The following is a 17,275-nucleotide window of genomic DNA, read 5'->3' as shown; positions in this document are numbered from 1 at the left end:
CGCGGCCCGTACAATGCCCAGGTCTGGTCTACACAGTCAAAGAATTAGGCCGTTTTAGTAAATCTGGGTAAAAGTGCCAAGCAGTGGGCATACGTGTCGAGGGTTTTAATGGGGCTTCTACGGCTGTTTTTTTTTTTATATTGAAATACAGAAATCATGGGGCACAGCATTTCTTTTCTCCCTATTCACCAATTTTAAAAACTGGTGAATCTGGTGCACAAAAAACTACTTGGAGTGGATGTGGTATCCAACATACTGAAATGGAAGGATGGGGAAACAGGGTTTGTTTTTGTAAAATTGCTAAATTTTCCAATAAACACAATCCGATTAAAAAAAAAAAAAATACAAAAAAAAAGCCATTTTTAAATAGCTTTTTTTTTTTTCATCAGATTGTGTTTATTGGAAAATTTAGCAATTTTACAAAAACAAACCCTATTTCCCCATTGCAAAAAAAAAAATTAAAAAGTAGGTAGCATATTAGTTTTCACATTTTTCAAAAAATCTGCTTGCTATCAGAAAATAAAGACATCAGGGCTAAGGCTGAAGGGAAGAAACAGTTTGAACATTGATAGACTGCATTCAGGGATTTTTAAAACTTTGAGGTTTATTACAAAGTTGCATGACTTTTCATTACAGATCTATTGTTATAGCGGTGGGCTGAGCTGCAGCATGCACAGCTTCTCCCTCCCCCACTCCTTCATGTTTGGCTTCCAGCACTGAGCTCTGTACATCAAATCAGTCAATGTAGGGAGGAGTGGGGGAGGGAGGAGGCATGCATGCTGTAGCTCAGCGATACCTCTTTGGCACTTGAGTTCTGATCAGGAAACAGAGGTGACAGATTCTAACAGTTTTAAAGAGAAATATATTAATTATTACAGTTCTCACATATACACAACACATGATCATCATGGTTTACTGACATTTGTGACAGTTCAACATTCACTTACTGTTGTCTTTATACACCAGAATGATACAGGCTATGATCTTCAGCACCTCTGCAGCAACTACAGCCGTGGAAGATAAGTAGCGGGGCCCGTCCTCCTTGAGCGTCCGAGAGTAACGCATAGTCAGGACTAGGCTGGTGGTCTGAAACACTAGGATCCCTAAAGAGATATACTTCAGGTGGGATGCCATTGTGGGTTCTGGGTCCCTCTGTAAGCAGAAACAAAAGGTCCAAATAAATAAATAAATATTTATTGATGTATTGTTTGACTGCAAATTATTTTTTCCATGGGCTAGGGCAGCTTGAAAATAAAAAAAACAAGTTATACTCACCTGCCCGATTCCCCAGCAGTGGCCATTTCTTTTATTTTGACATGCAGGAAATTCTTGGCTCGTGCAGGTCAATACTATGGCCAGCAATTAACTGAGTGAGCAATTCCTGAGTGGCAAAATGAGGGCAGGAAGCACCGTTCAAACAGGCACTATTGGGACGGCAGTGGTGGTGGAGTTAGTGGTGGGGTCTGGGGAATCGAAGCAGGCGAGTATAACTTCTTTTCTTTTTTAATTTTATAACCAACCAGAGCCCATTATAGCTGGTACTTAAAGGGGTACTCCGCTGCTCAGCGTTGGGAACAAGTTGTTCCGAATGCTGGATCCGGGAGCTCGTGACATCATAGCCGCGCTCCCTCATGATGTCACGCCCCCTCAATGAGAGTCTATGGGAGGGGGTGTGACGCCCCCTCTCATAGACTTGCATTGAGGGGGTGGGGCTATGACGTCGCCGGCTCCAGCTTTCGGAACAGTTTGTTCCAAACGCAGAGAATCGGAGTACAAATGAAGACATACTGTTTAGAAAACACTGGCCTGGTTTACTCCCGTCTGCAACTTCTCTACTTTACTTTTGAACCAGTTTTTAAAACTAAGATGAAAAGTTATTCACAGGATAGGGGATATTTATATTGATCGGTTGGGGTCTTACCACGGGGATCCTCACCAATCACTAAAATGGAGGTCAATTGTCAATAGAGCCTTCACTTTCTAAGGGATTTCCAAACACTGTGAAGTTTAGCACTTACCAATGTTCGGAAGCCCCATAGAGAATGAAGAAGTGGCGGGTAAGCATGCACGCTGCTGCTCCAATAATTTTTGGGGTAAGTTCTTTTGATCAGTGGTGTGATCGTCATCGTGCAGCTCGTTATTCCCTATCAAGTAGAGAGAGGTTAACTTTTTTTCTAGGGTTATGCCCTTTAAAAGGGGAACTTCGGTAGAGGAGTGTTTATCCCCTATCCACTGAATCCTGTAGATAGGGGACAAGTGTCTGATCCTGGGCGATCTGACCTATGGGTGATCCCCGCAATCTTCTTTCCGGCACCCCTCTCTCCTAGTGTACGGAGTGATCGCCGCTCCCTTGACACGTCCCCTCCCATAGACTTGCATTGAGGGGGTGGGACGTGACATCATGAGGGGGTGGGACGTGACATTATGAGGGGCTATGACATCACAAGCTCACAAGCGGAGTACCCCTTTAAGATTTAACTGATAAAATCCCAGATGGCAAATGCAGAAGAATTAAAGGGGGCAGCAAACATTAAACCAGATGTAATGGTTCATGTTTCCATGCGGCCCCCCTTCTGCATTTGTCCTGGGGGTCCTTACAAGTTAGAGTTTGCCATAGGCAGATCCTGGATGTGCCAATATTGCCTTATTAGCCGTGTTCAGAGGAATTAGCCAATTACCGGCCTAACCCGTTTAACCATTAGTCAGCCGAGATAATGGAAGATAATAGAGATAATGGAATCGATGACAAGTCTTGTACCGTCCATTTTGTCCTTTAATAGGGTGGAGGCCTAAGAACCAAGAGAATTATCCCATCTTGACTTCTGTACTGATCTTGCATTTGCCAAAATGTTTTCCTATTTTGCTAAAAATAAGCAAATTGGGGGTGTGAAGCGCTACGTGTTTATAAAGAACGGGGCAGCGGACACAGTGCAGTATACAAGTGCTGTCTGCTCTGTGACACACCTGAGACCAGGCAAAAATTCTCAGTCACCATGGCAACCTATGATTTGTAGGGATGTAAGAAAAAAATCGATTCCTGCGATTATCGCGATTTTTCACTTGCCGATACTGAATCGATTCAAAAATATTTTTAATCGATTCAGTATCGGCAAGTGAAAAATCGCTTTAGTGATGTGGAATTTGTATCTCCTGATGCACAGAAAGCATGTCCCGGGCATCAGGAGATACAAGTTCCACATTTTGTCAGCCGGATCTGACACGGCGGCGGCGCTCTGGGTGTACGGAGCGGCCTCCGACTCGTGCCCGCTCCATACTCTGCGGCCCCCGGCTGATTTCAGTATCCGGGGGCCGCTGATGCATCACCGCCGCTAATATCCAGCATGCGGTGCTCTGCAGTGTGTATGGAGCGGGCTCCGGACTCGTGCCCCCTCCATACTCTGCAGCCCCCGGGGGCCGCCGCTAATAGCCAGCATGCAGCGATCGCTGCGGCTGGCTATTAACCCTTTAGATCGCCGCTGTCAAAGCTGACAGCGGCATCTAAAGGGAGATGTGTATGCTCTCCGTGGCTCTGTCATTGATAGATCCTGGCTGGACCAGGCTCTATCAATGGATAGCAGATAAATGGAGTTCAATAGAATCTATTCATCTGTCTGAGGAATCTAATGATTCCTAAAAGACTAATAAAGTGTACAACAAAAATAAAAAATAAATAAAGTTTTAATAAAAGCGTAAAACACATTGTTTTTTAAACAGAATCTGGATATATCGCGATGTATCGTCACCTAGACGGTATCGCGATATATCGGGATATATCGAATCGCCACACTGGTATCGCGATTCGAATCGAATTGCCAAATTCTTGGCGATTCACACCCCTAGATTTGAGCCCGGAAAGGAGTAGTCCAGTGGTGACCCAGTTTTGAACAACTTATCCCCTATCCTAAGGATAGGGGATAAGTTTGAGATCGCGGGGGTCCGACCGCTGGGGCCCCCTGCGATCTCCTGTATGGAGCCCCGACAGCCCGCGGGAAGGGGGCGTGTCGACCTCCGCATGAAGCGGCGGCCGACACGCCCCCTCAATACAACTCTATGGCAGAGCCGAAGCGCTATCTGGCCAGAGAGCCTGGCTCCCCGTACAGAGAGATCGCAGGGGGCCCCAGACCCCCCGCGATCTCAAACTTATCCCCTATCCTTAGGATAGGGGATAAGTTGTTCACCACTGGACTACCCCTTTAAGGTTCAGAAGGGGTATGTTCACACGGCAGAATGTCCGTGCAGAATTTTGCTGCAATTTTATTGGGATTCTTCTGCACTGTTCATACGATGGAATTTCTGCCGCAGAAATCTTGATTCCAGCATCCCCAAGAAGAATAGTCAATTCTATTCTTTTTGCGGATTTCGCTCGGAAATGCATTGCAGTCTATGAGATGGCGCATTTCTTAGCAGTCCTATTTGTTGTTAAAATTTATACTAATGCGCCTGTATCATCACTATAGGTAGCATTAATTTGCACCTGTCAGGCCGGCAACATATCAGCCGGTGGGGCTTTTAGCCTTTCTCCCACCTCCCATTGTATGTGTGCTCAGCCACACTGGAGGTAACCCAGGAGCAGTCTGTGAGTCGGACTTAATGCTGCTGTAATTGCCCACTGGCCCCTGGTTTTGCCCATATGAACAGGTTAGGTTTAGTGTCAGGTCCCGCACCACTTGAGAAACCTTGGCGTTGGTGTGCGGACTCAGGTATGTCCTTCATCTAAGGATATACAGTGGTCCCTCAAGTTACAATATTAATTGGTTCCAGGACGACCATTGTATGTTGAAACCATTGTATGTTGAAACCATAACTCTATGGAAACCTGGTAATTGGTTCTGAAGCCCCAAAAAGCCATCCAAAAATAGGAAAATGTGAGGATTAAAGAAAAATAAGTAGATAACTAATATAGATAAAGCAAATCCTTACATATAAAAGTAAGAAAGATCTGCTGGGAGCTGTAATCACCCTCTTTTGGAAACACTGGTCTATGTAGAGGACAGAAGCTGTACAGAACACGCAATGTCCTAAAAAAAAAAAAAAAGTAAAATGGAGCCGCCCTCACCTGGTGTCCAAAGGAGCAGCTAACCCTGGTACACGTAAAGAGTACAGAACATGTAATACCTCCCTGTACTGTAGAGGGCGCTACCAGACACCAGTCAGTGCATACACTTCAGTAATACAGGTAAAGAGTAGTACAGAACATGTAATACCTCACTGTACTGTAGGGGGAGCTACCAGACACCAGTCAGTGCATGCACTTCAGTAATACAGGTAAAGAGTAGTACAGAACATGTAATACCTCACTGTACTGTAGGGGGCGCTACCAGACACCAGTCAGTGCATACACTTCAGTAATACAGGTAAAGAGTAGTACAGAACATGTAATACCTCACTGTACTGTAGGGGGAGCTACCAGACACCAGTCAGTGCATGCACTTCAGTAATACAGGTAAAGAGTAGTACAGAACATGTAATACCTCCCTGTACTATAGGGGGTGCTACCAGACACCAGTCAGTGCATGCACTTCAGTAATACAGGTAAAGAGTAGTACAGAACATGTAATACCTCACTGTACTGTAGGGGGCGCTACCAGACACCAGTCAGTTCATGCACTTCAGTAATACAGGTAAAGAGTACAGAACATGTAATACCTCCCTGTACTGTAGGGTGCGCTACCAGACACCAGTCAGTGCATGCACTTCAGTAATACAGGTAAAGAGTAGTACAGAACATGTAATACCTCACTGTACTGTAGGGGGCGCTACCAGACACCAGTCAGTGCATACACTTCAGTAATACAGGTAAAGAGTAGTACAGAACATGTAATACCTCCCTGTACTGTAGGGGGCGCTACCAGACACCAGTCAGTGCATGCACTTCAGTAATACAGGTAAAGAGTAGTACAGAACATGTAATACCTCCCTGTACTGTAGGGGGCGCTACCAGACACCAGTCAGTGCATACACTTCAGTAATACAGGGGTTTTACCAGTGAATGCCCATTCTGATTGGTCAGTTCTTCCAGCCCTTGACACGTTTCGCTGATTCCATAGCATTGTATGTTGAGTCTGGTTTCAAATGGCAAATGTCTCAATTTTAACATGAGTTTTGAGGGTTAGCCACTGTTTAGTGCACCTAAAATCCTGTTCTGTAGCAGTCCTATCGCCCGCCAGACTTTCAAATGTGCGGAATGTCGGCACGTGTTTTCTGTGTGGACATTCCACACATTTTACGTCCTGTGAACATGGCCTAAGTGGAAATGGTACAAATCTACAACTGTGGGCCAGGCCAGTGAGAATGTGTCATTTAAAGTGGGTACTACGCCCCTAGACATTTTAAGGATAGGGGATAAGATGTCTGATCACAGGGGTCCCACCGATGGGGACCCCCACGCTCTCGGCTGCAGCACCCAGACATGCGGTGCACGCAGCGAACTTCGCTCCATGCCGGATGATTGGCGACGTCACAGCCATGCCCCCTCAATGCAAGTCTATGGATAGACTTGCATTGAGGGGGCGTGACCGTGACGTCACGAGTGGGGTGCGGCCGTGACGTCACGAGCCTCCGGTGCTGCGCCCGACGTTCTAAATGAATGCCGGGTGCAGCAGGGAGATCGCTGAGGGTCCCCAGCAACGGGACCCCCGCAATCAGACATCTTATCCCCTAACCTTTGGATAGGGGATAAGATATCTAGGGGCAGAGTACCCATTTAAAGGGGTACTCCGGTGAAAACTTTTTTTCTTTTAAATCAACTGGTGGCAGAAAGTTAAACATATTTGTAAATTACTTCTATTAAAAAATCTTAATCCTTCCAGTACATATTAGCTGCTGAATGCTACAGAGGAAATTCCTTTCTTTTTGGAACACTGATGACATCACGAGCACAGTGCTCTCTGCTGACATCTCTGTCCATTTTAGCAACCGTGCATAGCAGATGTTTGCTAAGGGCAGCATGGTGGCTCAGTGGTTAGCACTGCTGCCTTGCAGTGCTGGGGACTTGGGTGCAAATCCCACTAAGGACAAGAATAAATAAAGTGTTATTATTATTATAAGCAGTGAGAACTGTGGTCGTGATGTCATCAGAGAGCATTCCAAAAAGAAAAGAATTTCCTCTGTAGTATTCAGCAGCTAATAAGTACAGGAAGGATTAAGATTTTTTAATAGAAGTAATTTACAAATATGTTTAACTTTCTGCCACCAGTTGATTTAAAAGAAAAAAAAGTTTTCACCGGAGTACCCCTTTAATAAAGATAGTAATAAACTTGGGCATAACTTACTCCAACTACCTCCTCTACCTTCATAGTAAAAATATGGTGTCATTAGTAAATGTGAGCCTAGATCTCTTTAACCCTTTCCCACTACTTTATCTGCTCAGTCAACACCTGACCAGGTAACACCCTGATTATATTCTACCTGTGGGAAAAACAAATCAGAAAAATATCAACTCAACAAGGCTTCGTTCACACACAGTTCTATGGAGAAGATTTATTTGCGAAAGATTCGCCCCTTTTTTTTCCCCGTTTTGGACCCAATCCAGCTTTTGACTTCAAATACTGACCACGATCCTACATGTGAACCCAGCTATAGTGGTTTCTTCATACAGTCATTTTGTACAGATTAATGTCCAATTTGCAGATTTAATTCTTTGTATTTGTCCCATAATTAAACGGCAAATTTACCCAGGTCTATTATAGCAAACACAGGTTACAGGAGACACGGTTAATCCTGTTTACAAAGCAAACAATGAGAATATTTATTCTGCAGATCATACATTGTAACACAGTCTATGGAGTTCACATAGACCAGTAAAACATTACAGTGGATAAGGCAGAGTCACGTCTTACTGCTGTATTGCCTATATATATATATATATATATATATATATATTTATATTTATATTTATATACAGTGGTCCCTCAAGTTACAATATTAATCGGTTCCAGGACGACCATTGTATGTTGAGACCAGAACTCTATGGAAATCTGGTAATTGGTTCTAAAGGCACCAAAATGTCATCCAAAAATAGGAAAAAGTGAGAATAAAAATAAGTAGATAACTAATATAGATAAAGCAAATCCTTACATATAAAAGTAATAAAGATCTGCTGGGAGCTGTAATCGCTGTCTATGCCAGTGTTTCCCAAGCAGGGTGCCTCCAGCTGTTGCAAAACTACAACTCCCAGCATGCCCGGACAGCCTTTGGCTGTCCGGGCATGCTGAAAGTTGTAGTTTTGCAACAGCTGGGGGCACCCTGCTTGGGAAGCACTGGTCTATGTAGAGGACCGGAGCTTCTTCAGGATCCTGTACAGCACACACAGTGTCCTAAAAAAGTAAAATGGAGTCGCCCTCACCTGGTGTCCAAAAGAGCAGCTAACCCTGGTACAGGTAAAGAGTACAGAACATGTAATACCTCCCTGTACTGTAGGGGGCGCTACCAGACACCAGTCAGTGCATACACTTCAGTAATACAGGTAAAGAGTACAGAACATGTAATACCTCACTGTACTGTAGGGGGCGATACCAGACACCAGTCAGTGCATAAACTTCAGTAATACAGGTAAAGAGTACAGAACATGTAATACCTCCCTGTACTGTAGGGGGCGCTACCAGACGCCAGTCAGTGCATACCCTTCAGTAATACAGGTAAAGAGTATAGAACATGTAATCCCTCACTGTACTGTAGGGGGCGCTACCAGACGCCAGTCGGTGCATACCCTTCAGTAATACAGGAAATGCCCATTCTGATTGGTCAGTTCATTGACACGTTTCACAGATCTGGACTGTCTGTAGCATTGTATGTTGAGTCTGGTTTCAACTTACAATGGTCCAGAAAAGACCATTGTATGTTGAAACTATTGTATGTTGAGGCCATTGTAAGTTGAGGGATCACTGTGTGTGTGTATATATATATTTTTTTTTTTTTTATTTTTTTTTTATTAATTTTTTATGGATTGGCGCCAGATATTGAAACATGTCCTTTTTTTCTAATCTGTTTCTATTTTTCTTTTTTACTGGATTTTTTTCTATAAATTTTAGTTTTCATTACATTATTTTAGGAAATAGAAAATGAGGAATCACACAAAAGAAAACAGAACTTTGATTTTAAATCTACATAAAAGCCAGACCCATAAGGAAAATTATTCCAGAAGATACATGACAAAAGAACATCACCATAATAGCACCAAATAATAAGTGCAGTAAAAATACCGTGTCCCAGTAGGAGGGATTTGTAGATAGACAGGGGACAAAGTTACGGTGTTAAATGCCCCAGCTGTCTCCTATTACGCCCTTCTTGGCAAACGTTACTCACCCTAAAAAGGGCGGCCCCGCACAGTTCGCCATAAATGTCCCTGAACTCCCTACGCGTTTCATACATCAGTAGTGATGCATTCATCAGGGGACAGACAAACATCAAAATACTAATGGGCACAGAAATGTAAAGTATCATAAAGTGATATATAATAGTGATAGTGCAAAATTAAATAATGTATATACAGAGGGTCAGAACTACCAGCACATCACAGTGGTAATGCTAGTAGTATAGCAGGTTATTGTCAAAACACCCGCATTGACAATATAACTAAAAAATCCCCAAATGAACTCATAAATGGAGCCTTTAAATATGCCATGCTCCAAATGAGTAAGGCCGGATTCACACCATGTTTTAGGCAATACGGGACCACATACGGCTGGGGGGGGGGGGGAGCTAAAACTGGGTGCTCCCGTATGCGGCCCGTATGTATTGTATTTCAATGAGCAGATGGAGTGAAACGATGACTCTGGTCGACTCATTTTTGTCCCATATGCGGTTTTCCCACCGGACCTAAAACCGTGGTCTACCACAGTCTGGTCCCTGCTCATTGAAATACATAACATACGCATATGGCAGGGATACGGGAGAGCCCGGTTTTAGCTTCCTCCATCCGTATGTGGTCCCGTATTGCCTAAAGCGTGGTGTGAACCCAGAGTAATATAAATATACATATGAAGCCCCATATAACTGTTGCCCATGTCTGCACATATAGGTGAACAGTGGGGGCTGTATACCCACTTGTAACAGGTGCTAAACTTCCCAACGACGCAGTAGCGTAACGATGTGATGGAGCCGCAGCAGGAGATACATTATTTTAGGCCATCTTGCCTGAGCTGTTTTTAACAGCATTTAGAGATATGCTTTACAGTAAGCCCCATCGACATAGACAACAGTAGACAGGTGGTCTCAATGACCTCAATCTTACCTGACCAGCTCTGTGACCTTTGCATAAGTAATTCTACAGGGGAGGGAAAGGCTGAGCTCTGAGCTTCATCTATTGTCTTTTTTATCTACTGGTGCAACATTTTGCTGTAATAATGCTGTACAGATTAACAGACTTAACCCCTTAACGACGCAGGATACCCACCTGGGGACGCAGCTGGGGACCCCCGGAATCATGCACGCGGCACCCCGTTTGTAATCAGTGCCCGGAGCGTGTTCGCTCCGGGTATGATTATGGTCTACCGCAGGGCGGGCGGCGTGTGACGTCACGCCTCCGCCCCCGTGTGATGTTACGCTCCGCCCCTCAATGCAAGCCTACGGGAGGGGGCGTGATAGCTATCACGCCCCCTCCCGTCGGCTTGCATTGAGGGGCGGAGCGTGACGTCACACGGGGGCGGAGTGTGACGTCACACGCCCCTGGCCCTGCGGTCGCCGGTAATCAGTCGCGGAGCGATCACACTCCGGGCACTGATTACAAATGGGGTGCCGCGTGTATGATCCCGGGGGTCCCCAGCGGCGGGACTCCCGTGATCAGGCATCTTATCCCCTATCTTTTGGGTAGGGGATAAGATGTTTAAGCACCGAAGTACCCCTTTAATCGCTTTTTAACTTTTTTTTTTTCTGAGATATTATAAAAATTGCTCTCTCGATCCACCCCACTAGCCCACCATGGAGCATTCACATGTCCCTTTAGACGCCACTGTCAGCTTTGACAGCGGCAATCTAAAGGGTTAATAGCCAGCCACAGCGATCGCCGCATGATGGCTATTAGCGGCGGCCCCAGGCTACTGAAATCAACAGGGGGCCGCAGAGTGTGGAGCGGGCATGAGTCGGGAGCCCGCTCCATACAGACTGCTGAGCGCCGCCGTGCTTGTCAGGTCCGGCCCTGCTTGCCGAAATTCATCTGCCCGGCGCCCGGAACTGCATGTCCTGGGCGTCGGGCGATAGGAATTTCACATCACTGAATGTAGTTTTAATGTTATTTATTAGTGAAGGGTGTACAGTGACCCCCCCCCTCCCGGCCTACGATGGCCCCGACATACGATCATTTCAACATGCGATGGCCTCTCAGAGGCAGCATCAACATACGATGCTTTTGTATTTCGGGGCCAACGGGATCCCCTGCATCGTCGGCGCTCTCCATCGTCGTCATCACGTCGCTGCCCACGCCGTCCCGTCATCCAATAGGAGCGGCGTGCGTAGCGACGTGATGGAGGCGACGGAGAGCGAGGATGCCGGGGAAGCAGAGGCCTTGCCGGAGCGCCGGGGACACCTCGGGGACGCAGCGACAGCGATGGAGGGCGACATCCAGGGCAGCGGTGACGGTCCGGAGAGGCGGGGACACGTGAATATAACTACCAATACCAGTGGTCTTCAACCTGCGGACCTCCAGATGTTGCAAAACTACAACTCCCAGCATGCCCGGACAGCCGTTGGCTGTCCGGGCATGCTGGGTGTTGTAGTTTTGCAACATCTGGAGGTCCGCAGGTTGTAGACCACTGTCCTATACTTTACTTTGCACAGATCCCTCAACATACGATGGTTTCAACAAACGATGGTCCATTTGGAACGGATTACCATTGTATGTTAAGGGACCACTGTACTCGGGGCTGCCTTTACTGTAGCCTCTTTGTGGTGTGTCACTTCACAACACATACACAGACGCTTTATGGCCGGCACAGGGCATAAGAAAGTTAAGACTGAGAGTGTCTCATAGAAAAGCATTGACTGCTTACTGCACATGTGCATAGCACAGATTAGGTGAAATGAAAGGCACCAGCACCATTTTCTTGAAGCCCCTGAGGAGCAGTGACCTATCAAGAGACACCTAGTCTGTTCTTTACCACTCTTCAGACACCAACAAAATGGTGACAGTGGAATTGAAAAAAAAAAAAAAAAAAAAAACTACAAAACCCCCTCCCCCTCTTCTTTTGCAAATAGACAGAGGAGGAAGGTAGACGGGCGAGGTCTAATTTGCAACAGCTTGCTTTCACCAGATTTCTTATGTTAGCTCCCTCTGCTGGTTAACAGTGGGAGAAATGACAAGTTATTAATTTTTTTATATTTTGTGACAAGTAATTTTTTTTTTTTATATTTCCAAAAATATTTAGAAAATTTGAAACAAAAATAATCACATTTGCTGACACATTCCCTTTTCCTTTGATTAATAGTCAAATGAAAAAAATAAAAAAAATAAAAATAGCAATGGCAAAAGTGCGCAACACTAAAATGCTATTTGAATTTACTGAATGACTAAAGCCTTAGGGCTTGTTCACACGTACATAATCCACTGAGGAAATTACGCTGCAGATTTTCAGCAGTAAAATCTCCTCTGTGGAATTTAAGCTGCAGTAAATTGGCAGCAGATTAATTAACATTCATTGAAGTCAATGGGTAACCACATAATCTGCTACAGCTTTCCGAAACAGATTATATAAATGTGAACATAGCCTAAGGGTGAGGGACATATCTGTTGAGGAAACTTTGACGACTGATTATCTATTCCATTGATCAGACATTTCCGCAGCAAATCTGCAAATGTGAATTAACTCTTATGACCACATGTATTGTTGATTTATGAAAAAAAAAAAAAAAGGCAAAGTAACTCTAAGGGCCCGTTCACACGTCAAAATTCAAGAGGAATTTACTCAAATAATTCCTCTTGAATTATCCGCTCCAAAAGAATTGCCATCTCCTCTGCCATTGACTTCAATGTAATTTCCGCTGCCCTGTTCACACAGCGTAAATTCCGCCAGCGGAATTCCGACGCTGAATTCCGTTCCGCTTGAAGAAAGTGCATGTTCATTCTTCAAGCGGAATCCGCTAGCAGAATTCAATTGAAGTCAATGGGAAAAAAAGGTTACGCCTGAGATCATTTCCGCGCGGAAAACGGATGACACCCATTCTCCACCCCACCCTTTTTTTATTACTCGTCAGCCACATCAACTTGTAATTTGTTTGTAGATTTTTTTCGGGACATTTTGGGGCTTATATAACACTTGCAGCTCTAATTTCTGACTAGCACAATCATAAAATGGCCGATTTGGCCCTCCCACAAACCCTCCCCTTCCTTCTTCCCCCTTTCCGCGCGAAATTTCGATTTTTTGGACGTCATTTTTTCTGCTCGAATTCCTCTTGAATTCCGATGTGTGAACGCACCCTAAGGGTAGGATCACATATTGTGTATACGTAGCATATTTCATGCTGTGTAAAATCCGCTGCATATTCTCCTATAAGCAGACACACAGGGCAGCCGCGGGTAGCCCTGTGTGTTTGCTCATAGGAGAATACTCTGCGTATTTCCTGTTGTGCAGCAGATTTTTGGTTGTGTGCGTAAAAAGTATGCCGCGTATACACAATATGTGACCCCACCCTAAAACTGTACAGCCCTCATTAAAGGTGTAAAGCAGCCCTGTACTAACTTTTCGCCAACCTGAGGCTTACAATTTATGGGGGACATTTATCATTGCATTTAAAGCTGTTTTGCTGTCTATATTTGGTGCAGTTTAGCCGCAGTGTGTGTGTGTGTGTGTGTGTGGAGGGGAGGGGGGGGGTTGCGCCTTTTGTGCAACTTTTCAAATAGACGTTCTTTACAATGTTAGTACACCATAGCGCCCTCTAGGATATATATCATTATCATATGTTAGCCTCATGCTGAAATAATTATATCCCCTAGGCCTTTTAGAGCTTACACTTAACCTCTTCAGGACATAGGGCGTATGGATACGCCCTGCATTCCGAGTCCTTAAGGACCGAGGGCGTATCCATACGCCCGTGGGAAATCCGGCCCCCACCGCTAGCCGGAGGGGCGCCGGAGCCGGATGCCTGCTGAAATCGTTCAGCAGGCATCCCGGCATATCGCCCAGGGGGGTCATTATGTCCCCCCATGTCGGCGATCGCAGCACATCGCTCATCAATTCAGATGAGCGATGCGCTGCGATTTCGTTGCCCGCCGCTCGCCGGGCGGGGATCGGAGCCGGATGTCTGCCCACCATCCCCTCAGTAAAAAAAAAGTGCCCCTTGCCCCCTTTCTGTGGCCCCTTGGCACAGAAATCCCCAGGGATAGCTTTAGATTTAGGTAGGGACAGGTTAGGGTTAAAAAAAAAAAAGTTTTTTTTTTTTTCTTTTTTCGGCGTACCTCAGTGGGTGTCCGTGGGTCCGTAGCACCTTTAGCTGCGTGACCCCGGCCCTGCTGGGTCGCTGCGGTCTGCCGCCAGCCTTTTTTTTTTGGCGCAGATCTTTTTTTTTTTCTTTTTTCCCTAAGCGTTTGTGCAGACCCTCTTAGTTATAAAAGAGCGGTCCGCCACCGTTTGTTAAAGCCCACCCGCCGCTGATCAGCGTTTTTTTTTGTGGTGCCGGCGCTTTTTTACGCGTTTTCTAGCGCTTTTTTTGCACCCATAGGCGGTCCGTGCCACCAGTAGCAGGCGTGTACTGTGTGGCCGGACCTTACCTGTGTGTGCGGCGTGCCTCACCGCTGTCAGTGATTTATCACTGATCAGCGTTTTTTTTGTGGTAAAGGCACTTTTTTCGGTTAACGCGTATTTTTTTTGCACCCATAGGCGGTCCGTGCCACCAGTAGCAGACGTGTACTGTGTGGACGGACCGTACCTGTGTGTGCAGCCTGTCCCACCGCTTTCGGTGATTTATCACTGATCAGCGTTTTTTTTTTTGTTCAGGCGGGTGCATTTTTTCCGGGGTTAAGCGTTTTTTTATTTTATTTTTCGGGTTTTTTGTGTGGAGGTCTGAGTACAAGCCATCAGCCACTGTTCTGGGCTGAGTGGCCGGACCCCCCTCTGACTTCTGCGCCCCCTGCCGCCACAAGCGCTAATCAGTGCGCACACCACTGATTAGATAAACGCTTATTTTTTTGGCGCAGGGTTTTTTTTGCGCTAGAAGTCCCCCTTTTTTTTTTAAAAGTCCCCTTTTTATTTTATATTTTTTTCTGTTAGGGCGGGTTAGTTTAGTTAGGTTAGGTTAGGCTAGGGCGGGTTAGGGAGGTAGTATCGCACCACACCACACGCAGCACACACACCAATAAAGTTTCCCCCCCCCACACACACACATACCCGTATCCCCATTAGAGTAGGGAAATGGCCCGCAGAGCGTTTTCGGCGGAGGAGGCATATGCCATAATTGCCTCCGACACCGAGAGCGGCTCAGAGGACGATGAAGACCCCACCTTACTTATTTCATCGTCCTCCTTATCATCTAGTTCTGATGATGAGCCACCAAGGCGGCGGAGACGCCGCCGTGCGGTGCCGCAAACCTCCTCTGCCCTTGACCCTGTGCCCCATGCTAGTATGAGTCCCCCTGGCGCTCATACTAGTGAAGCCCCCCTGCCAAGGTCACTGGTACCTCGTACCGGAGAACTTGTCTGGGCTGAGCCAGCGGACCACGAGCCCGTGATTCCTGAGTTTGTTGGCGACTCAGGAATCAAGATTAACATCGCCGGGTTCACTGAAAAGGACTTTTTCGGTCATTTTTTCAGTGACGACTTTGTTAATTTGATGGTTACACAGACGAATCTGTATGCCCAACAGTTCGTCGCCGCTAACCCGGGCTCACTTTTAGCTAGACCCGGTGGCTGGACTCCAGTCGATGCAGCCGAAATGAGGACCTTTTGGGGCCTTGCGCTGCATATGGGTCTAGTTAAAAAACCCAGTGTCAGGCAATATTGGAGTGGGGACGTCTTTTACCAGACACCCCTCTACAGTATGGCCATGGCACGTTCCCGGTTCGAGGCCATTCGGAGATGTTTGCATTATGCTGATAATGCGGCATGTCCCCCCCGAACTGATCCCGCGTATGACCGCCTGTATAAAATCAGGCCGGTCATCAATCACTTCGGGGCCAGTGTTACGCCTAGCGCTCCGGGTCCCCGCTCCTCCCCGGAGCGCTCACGGCGTCTTTCTCCCTGCAGCTCCCCGGTCAGTCCCGCTGACCGGGAGCGCTGCACTGTCATGGCCGTTGGGGATGCGATTCGCACAGCGGGACGCGCCCGCTCGCGAATCGCATCCCAGGTCACTTACCCGTTCCCGTCCCCTGCTGTCATGTGCTGGCGCGCGCGTCTCCGCTCTCTAGGGCGCGCGCGCGCCAGCTCCCTGAGACTTGAAGGGCCAGTGCACCAATGATTGGTGCCTGGCCCAATTAGCTTAATTGGCTTCCACCTGGTCTCTGACTATATCTGACCTCCTCCCATGCACTCCCTTGCCGGATCTTGTTGCCCTTGTGCCTAGTGAAAGCGTTTTGTGTGTCTAAAGCCTGTGTACCAGAACTTCTGCTATCCACCTTGACTACGAACCTTGCCGCCTGCCCCCGACCTTCTGCTACGTCCGACCTTGCTTCTGTCTACTCCCTTGTACCTCGCCTATCATCAGCAGTCAGAGAGGTGAGCCGTTGCTAGTGGATACGACCTGGTCACTACCGCCGCAGCAAGACCATCCCGCTTTGCGGCGGGCTCTGGTGAAAACCAGTAGTGACTTAGAACCGGTCCACTAGCACGGTCCACGCCAATCCCTCTCTGGCACAGAGGATCCACCTCCTGCCAGCCGGCATCGTGACAGTAGATCCGGCCATGGATCCCGCTGAGGTCCCTCTGCCTTATATCTCTGATATCACCACGGTGATCGCCCAGCAATCCCGACAGATCGCCCATCTAACCCACCAGCTGTCGGAAATGTCCACCATTGTGCACCAACTTCAGTCGCAACTTCAGCAGCAATCATCTCCTCCGCCAGCTCCTGCACCCCTTCCGCAGCGAGTGGCCACTCCTAGCCTCCGCCTGTCCTTGCCGGACAAATTTAATGGGGACTCTAAGTTTTGCCGTGGCTTTCTTTCGCAATGTTCCCTGCACATGGAGATGATGTCGGACCAGTTTCCTACTGAAAGGTCTAAGGTGGCTTTCGTAGTCAGCCTTCTGTCTGGAAAAGCCCTGTCATGGGCCACACCGCTCTGGGACCGCAATGACCCCGTCACTGCCTCTGTACACTCCTTCTTCTCGGAAATTCGAAGTGTCTTTGAGGAACCT

The 17,275-nt window shown here is 46.8% G+C and overlaps 1 protein-coding gene across 4 annotated transcripts in view; it reads right to left on the bottom strand.

Annotated features, from left to right (window-relative positions):
• The window catches only part of SLC35A3 (solute carrier family 35 member A3), a 114,260-nt gene that overhangs the window by 49,520 nt on the left and 47,465 nt on the right, over positions 1–17,275 (bottom strand). For all 4 annotated transcript variants that reach the window (XM_056523341.1, XM_056523342.1, XM_056523343.1 and 1 more), the window contains exon 2: positions 948–1,152. In XM_056523341.1, coding sequence (XP_056379316.1) covers positions 948–1,134 — 187 coding nt within the window. In that variant the 5' untranslated portion in view covers positions 1,135–1,152. The remainder of the gene's footprint in view (positions 1–947; positions 1,153–17,275) is intronic.

This window comes from Hyla sarda, chromosome 6 (assembly GCF_029499605.1).
Source record: "Hyla sarda isolate aHylSar1 chromosome 6, aHylSar1.hap1, whole genome shotgun sequence".
Lineage (NCBI taxonomy): Eukaryota > Metazoa > Chordata > Amphibia > Anura > Hylidae > Hyla > Hyla sarda.
This window is presented reverse-complemented; position numbering and strand designations above follow the sequence as displayed.